The 7755-nt window shown below is 31.5% G+C and overlaps 1 protein-coding gene across 1 annotated transcript; it reads left to right on the forward strand.

Moving 5' to 3' along the window:
* Positions 1-3185: 3185 nt before the first annotated feature.
* Positions 3186-5065, forward strand: LOC136972532 (techylectin-5A-like; the record flags this gene model as incomplete). Its single annotated transcript, XM_067267119.1, has 4 exons — positions 3186-3324; positions 3393-3562; positions 4703-4808; positions 4901-5065. Coding segments are annotated over exons 1-4 (577 nt in total), but the record flags the coding sequence as incomplete, so codon positions are not given.
* Positions 5066-7755: the final 2690 nt, after the last annotated feature.

Genomic DNA, 7755 nt, shown 5'->3' on the forward strand with positions numbered 1-7755 from the left:
TTTTTTATACCAAACTCATTGTTTTTGTTACATAACTCTGGATATCTTCTATTTCGAAGTTAAGACAATGAAGAAAATATACACATTTTCAAGTCTATGTTTTATCTATTTTCACCAACCACAGAAGTAACAGCTAAAAACACATGAAAAAAACTTTACGAAAAGACAAACAATAAGTAGAAAATTCACATAGACTTGATGTTATGGTAAGAAGATTATACTTCCGTTTTTAATATGAAAACGTCAGATCCTTTATAGAAAGGCTGATGTTGATATCGTTTTAACTATGTGAATTTTCTACTTATTGTTTGTCTTTTCGCGATGTTTCTCTTCATGTGTTTTTAGCTGTTACTTCTGTGGTTGGTGAAAATGGATAAAACATAGACTTGAAAATGTGTATATTTTTTTCATTGTCTTAACTTCGAAACTCATTGTTGTTTTCCAGCTTTTGTATTCATTTTTTGAACATTTTAATTCTCAAAAATTGTCGATTAGCTTTTAATTTCTTACTGACAAATACGGATGAGATCTACATCTCATCAGTTTTTATTAGTTTATCTTGTTATTATTCTCTTGTTGCGATTTTAACTGTGAGCGCAACCTTAGTCGTATCATTTTTTTAGAACGAGTTCTATTTGACCTTTAAGACACACGTCGAGTTCGCGATAACGTACAATATTACCTATGAAGTACGTAATTTCCTATAATAACTATAAAATATTAAAATATATAAATCTTGAAAGGAAATTATGTGTTTTTGTTAATTACACTAAAAATCAATATAAATGTTATTTTCTATTTTCAATTATTTATATTTGTTCGTTACCTGCTTAATTATTGTAACTATTATTATAAAGCTCATCCTTACTTTCAAAATTAATCTTTTTGATATTTTATAATAATCAATAATATAAAATGTATTTTTAATAAAATGTGTTAACAGATGACTCCGCAAGCAGTTTCACGTGTTGTAGCCGGGAAAGTTAATCAACTCGTTGCTGGATTTTAAAATAAAGATCTATTTAATAAGCAAAGAGTTAAAATTATAACTTATTGCAATATACAAGTAGAGAATCTTGCTTGGATGTATTTACTCTAAAAATCTGCTTTGAATTCTTAAATTTTTAATTAAGTTTTCTTAGAAATTCCACAAGATGGCGGATAGTCCAGACGTTTAAGGCGTCAGTTTACCGCTCTCAGTAACCGCCGATTAAATTTTTGGGTGGTGTTTCTAGATACGTCGTGACCCTTATTACGTAGACCCTCCATTGGGAACCTGAACAAAACTGTGAAGGATACGATTAAATAAAGGCCTTTTCGTTCTGAAAGGGTAAACAGTGTCGAAAAAATGAAATACGGGCACAAAGTCAAAAACCAATACATTTGCTGCAAAGTAATTACTCTTTTAATCATGATAAATTAATCAATTGTAAAAAAAGTTTCTATTATTGGAACATTTTAATCATTTATAAAATATAATTAAATTTTGGAGTTTATGCTTTTAAGTTTTTATTTCATTCGAAGAATTATATCTCACAGAAGTTGTTATAATGCTCTTTCGTATAATTAGATTTGTGTCTAAAGTGATCTTACTAGAATCTATTTTTGGCTACTTTCCATTAACGCGTTATTTCTTCTAAACTCGCTAAAACTAATTTAAAATTTTAAAAAGTAGGGGCCAATAATAGCTATTGTTTTTTTCTCGTGTTTTTATTAAATTTTCAAAGCAATTAAGCTATATAATATCATATGAAAATGGTATCTCCCACCTGCAAACACTTTCTTAACTTTGCCTGCAACATTTGCTGGCGTCATCTGTTATGATATTTTATTTAAAATACTTTTCATATTTTTAACTATTATAAAAGAGCAAGACGTGTGAAAAAATACAAAAATCTTGGGTGGTCATTGTTTGACCGATCGCCATACCTTTCTTCTGTTATATATAACAGCCTGGAAGTAAAAGAAAGCACGAGTAATAAAAAAAGGATTTGTATTATGCAAGAAGCTTCAAACCCTGTCACTGAACGTCTGATCAGCGCTCTCACAATATAGCTCTTGTTGCATTCGGGGTTAACTTATAAACAACAAATGTGATTTGGTCAACATATGACAAACAAATGACTGTTTAAAAATACTTGCATGGGACAATGGGCAAATATCGTTCTTTATTATTATTATGTTTTTTTATATTTGCAGAAAAAGCAGAAAGTCCCAAATTTTCTGTTGTTTGTTGACTATGAAATTTGAGAAACTTTGACAATGGCGACCAAAGGGACACATGACCTAATATATTGGCACTTCTGATTCTCAATCTCCGTTGTCAATAAATGTAATATCTTCTTTATAATTTTCCAAATAAAGTAAAAATAATTCATTTTGCAAAAAATATTTTTCTTCTCCTAATTATAGACACCGTGCTTCTAAATTATGTATATGAAAAGTTTTCAAAGACAGATTTAAAACTAATACTGATTCATCGAATAGAAAGTTTATTCCAGTTACCGTGAAGCTACAGTACATTCTGCTCCTTTTCACAAACTTTAAAATGCATTTAATTTAGTTAAGTCTTTTAAGTTTCGTTTTGCATTCATCTGTTTTTAGTTACTCGTAAATATTTTAGGGAGGATTAATTTGCAATTCTCGCATTGATACGCGTAAACAATGCACTCGATATACGAGTGTGGTTATCTTTGATCAGTTAGGTTACTATCTGTGACGTCAAAACACTCAATTATTAAGCATTCAACAATCGCTTCACTATGTAAAGATAAATTATTGAACAGAATATACTAAAAATAAAAAGAATTTCACATTTATCTGATAGAAACATAAAGAGTAAACAGGTTTTCCTTATCAAAACCCGTTGAAGTACTTAAATACACACTACTACTACCGCGGTGTTTCCACACGGCACTAACACCCTTTTATACTAGACATAATCGCTTCATGTTGTATATGCTAGCTCTACCAAACACGATCACTCCTAGTTTTGTACTGTTATACAGCTATATTTGCAGCACTACGGTGCCATCTTGTTACATACGACCTATTAAATAAATCATCACTTCTCGTAGGTAAGTGACGTCAAACGAAATTTCATTTTAAATTCAAAGAATGAAATAAACTGACTGGAAATTTCGATAAATCTGTAATTATTTCAGGCAAAAAAGGTAACGTTGTTGAACATGACTGTTGCAATTTGGTTGTGGGGAATTCTTTTCCTTTCCTCCCAACTTCGGATATCTTGGACAGAAAATACTACATGTTTGAGTAACGATGTGTACACAAAACTCAAAGAAATAGACAAACTCATCCATCAGAGTAAGTTTTCTAAGCAGTTTTTTAATTTATTCAATTACTTTTATAAATTAATTTGATACGTTTATCAGTCATAGGATTTCCTCCGGAAATAAGGCAAATACCGACGGATTGTACCGATATCAAAAAGCAAGGTATACAAAAGTCTGGCATTTACGAAATACGAGTGACGAAAAATCAAACAACATCTATTTGTTTCAAAGTGTATTGCGATATGGAAACAGACGGCGGTGGATGGACGGTGAGTACAAATAAACTCGTGTGTTATTATCAATTTGTTTAATAGCAATAAACAGTTTAATTTCGCAATTACAGTATATTTTCGATTATCCGGGTTAACGACGGGAAAAACATGCACGGGAAATCGAACCCTTATTACTTAGTAAGGAAATAGTTTGGACACTGTTCATCAGAAGCTGTATTTCACAATTTTTACTTTTCCTGCTCTGCTTTATACAACAGAGGGAAAATATGACGATCGGTAAAAAATATGACCTAGAGTTATACATTTTTGAACCAATGACACCTTTAAACGTCGTGAATTGCAAAAATATTTGAGAATTTTTTCTCTATGTACGGAACGTTAGTGTGTGGGGGAGGATTTTGTTCATCCTGTTTGAAGCTTATTAAGTTCCGTGCTTTTTGTCGAAAATGTCTGAAATTTTGCACGGAGGTTTGTGTATTAGGGGGACTGACGTTATTTTATCTTTCTGGTTAAAGTTCGACAAAATAACGAAATAAATAAGACTCGTGTATCATATCTCGAGTAGGGTCAGACTTGACAATTTTACTCGTTATTTGCATTTATAATTGTTTATATAACTAATTCCTACTTTGAAAATGAAGCTTTTTGTCATTTTATAACAATTAAAACTATAAAAATATTTTAAATAAAATATCATAACGGATGGAGCCAACACACAGTTTTAAATGTTTCCGAGAGAGTTAAGGAAGTTAAGCGACGTTTCTGCTTGATTTTTTCATACAGACGTCATCGTCTCTTTACACGAATTTTTTCTCAACAAACAGTTTGGCGGAATTTTTGTTTGGCAAATTATGTGTAAAAAGGGATGCTGCGTGATTAATCCGCCCAGGAATAATCGACAGCGCACTGTATTTTCCGAAAATATTCCCATTTTACGTTCAATTTCGACCAGAGTCGACCCCGCAAGTATGGTGAAGGTCTTTCCTGTTTTATTAAATACATCTGTGAAACTCGATTACGTTAACTATATTCGACTCTAATGCGACATTTGAAAGAATCTGATAACTGAAAAACAGCAATACCTTATAGAAATGTTTAGAATCTGTGAAGAAATATTGTTCGTTACTTAATTAATTTGATATTATTACGTTTAATTATACTAATTATATTTTAAAGGTGTTCCAAAGAAGAGGAGATTTTAAACAACCTGTTTCATATTTCTATAAAGATTGGAAAAGTTATGCGGAAGGATTCGGAAAATTGGACGAAGACTTTTGGTTAGGTAATCAATTCTAATTACACAAGTTTATCCACGATTTATTCAAATTTTAGCTGGTTAAACAAATTTACTGAATACACGAATGCATATTTTAGGCAATGAAAAATTATATTATTTAACAAATCAAGGAAACTATTCTCTCAGGATAGATATGAAAGACAAAGAAGATAACACTTCATTTGCCAATTATAGAGAATTTAGAATTGGGAATAAAGAAAATTTGTATAAGTTACATGTAAGCGGTTATAGCGGTAATGCTGGTAAGTTAAAGTTCACGTAATAATTTATTGCAAGTTCACTGATAATTAAAAAACATTATTTAAAATGTTTTTGGCATTTATAATGAATTAAATTTGATATATCATTATGTAACTACTAATACATACACGCCTTAGAAGTAAAATGGCAGCACCACTAAAGAATGCAAATAGCCCAACCAGCTAGAATATACTACATATAGTTGCTATGACCATGGTTACAGCGCTCTTTGTTGCAACGACGGGTAATATCACTCTTACACAACGAGTCAGAATATTATAGCTCACTGTATTTACACAACACAAATGCCACACCCCTTGAATAAAAATAAAATGGCGGACGAATATTTAATGTTTTTCAAATATGGCGTTGCTTCAAACGCATTGCAAAACTGGTTGGAGTGATAGAGATATGCAAACGATTATAAGAACAAACAAAGATATGGAATAAACATATTCAGTAACGAATATGATCACCATACTTTCATTGATTGTGTACGGCAGCACGATACATGGGAGATCTGCCAAAGGAAATTTGTCTCCCAAAAGGACATTCATTTCATGGGAAACTGACTCCTATTTACGTATTACTAACATGAAGAAAACGTAGAATATGCCATGTGACCAGCCCGTTCACGAAACGCAATAACACGACTTTAATAACCGCGATAAGCTAACTTAATCAATGTTCTCTGGTTTTATCCACTTGGCCACAGATAAGCAGAACAGAAAAGACCTCAAAAGAAAGCGACATATGACAAACAAAAGATAGAAATTGTGTACATCCGTATTGGAGAATTCGTTGTATTATCAAGAAGAAACTTCAAAGTTTATATGAATAGAAAAAATAGATATATCGTGCAACGAAAGCTATCTATAAATTTTCTAAGAAATAGATTAAGGCCATTCAGTAGATAGCGTTCTATTTGCGAAGTACAAGTCGGTTTGTTCAAGGGCATTTTCTTACTAAGGCTTCCGATTATAAATGTTTAAAATAAATTTGTTATTTTAAGTTGGTTAAATAAATATGATTTTGGGGTAATGAATACAGTTCGAAAGTTAAATGTTTTCATATAAAACGTAATTCTTATTTTGAGAACTAAAAAAATTGATTATGTTTATGCCAATCTCGAGAATATTCTTAATGTATTCTTTAATATTTGTCTAATTTTTAACAAAATTATTCTGAGTATTGTCATATATCAGTGTAATATTGCTTTTACTTGTCTAAAATTCAAGCAACTTTAATCTAATTATAAAAGCTTTTTTATAAGTAAATTTAGATCATTTTAAGACAGTTTCTTATTGTTGATGTGAGGAAGTTGTAATCAATAAAAATTATAATGAATTGCTTCTGACCTTAGTATAATTCAACTAAATAAGCATCTAATAATATGGGGTAGATAATAATAGGGACTCATTACATAAGTGATAATAAACACAAACACTCAGGTATCAATGTAGTACATTTAATAAAACAAATAGCGTGTACAGTAAAAATCGATTACATGAATTTACGTGATTAATATAAATAACCAAAATGCATTTATAACTATTAGAAATAGTTCATCTTCAGTTGGCATTAATATTGAAAGGTTATTGTACTTAAAATTATACAATACAAACAAACCGCTATATAACAATATGATCAGTGAACATTAAATGGGTGAAAGGAGACAGACGTAAGGCGGCTTCATAATGTTACAAGATAGCTCGACGTAAAGGTTACTAATATGGTGCTCCACAAAAGTATAGAACCGCTGCAAATTTACTAAACGAAAATCAGGAATTAGATACATGATGCTACTGATTAGATATTGATAGTTACCTGTTTTATATTGTTCAGGATTTATGAAAACGTAATTTGTCGAAACTCGGTTTCTTATATTGCGGCAAACAGCAGAGACTGTAAAAAAACTGATTTTATGCACCAGAAAAGTATAGAATCGACTAATAAATGAATGCAAAAAGAATTATATAGACCTACTACGAACTTAACGAACTGGCCAATACTTTTATTTTTAAACCACTGTTTCATATCTCGTGATACATGGATAGATGTGTTGACCTTTGAAAAATAAGAGGAATTCTTCTCAATCTATGTTTGTATGGCAGGAATTTGTTCTCCAGAAGTTGCTGATAGTCTGCACTGTTCGTGCGACGTGTAACGAGTGCCAAATCCAATTTTCTCAATGCAGAAAAAAGCATTTTAAACCATAACACTCCCACCATCGAAATTCTTTCGCGAAAACTCTTGGGCTTTTTTTGTAAATCATGCCAGTAGAACGCTAAACCATCTGGCCCATTCAAATTAAATTTTTTCTTCCGAAAAGATTATCTATACGACAAAAAGGTTGTTCTTTCTTGTGCTCGCACGATAGGTCTAAACAAAACAAAAAACTTGCATTATTCCATTGAGTGGCCGAATCTTCTCTAGGCAAATTGAGTCGGCAGCTTTCTGCTCAGGCTTAAGAGAAAGGGCACTTCTCATTCGAGAACGAACAAAGTTGTCGTTGCCGTGTAAAATCCTTCAGAATGATTTCGCGATGTCCGTGAATACCCAAATCGTCGCAAATATTACACGTGGACGCTGTGGAATTAGAAGCTGCATTATTTAATAATTCATCTGCGGTCTTGCAGGGTAAAGGACATCTACTTCTATGGTTTGGTCCATGATTTGCAGGATTTGAAAA

Source organism: Centruroides vittatus, unplaced genomic scaffold, assembly GCF_030686945.1.
Source record: "Centruroides vittatus isolate TY-2023 unplaced genomic scaffold, ASM3068694v2 contig_2957, whole genome shotgun sequence".
Lineage (NCBI taxonomy): Eukaryota > Metazoa > Arthropoda > Arachnida > Scorpiones > Buthidae > Centruroides > Centruroides vittatus.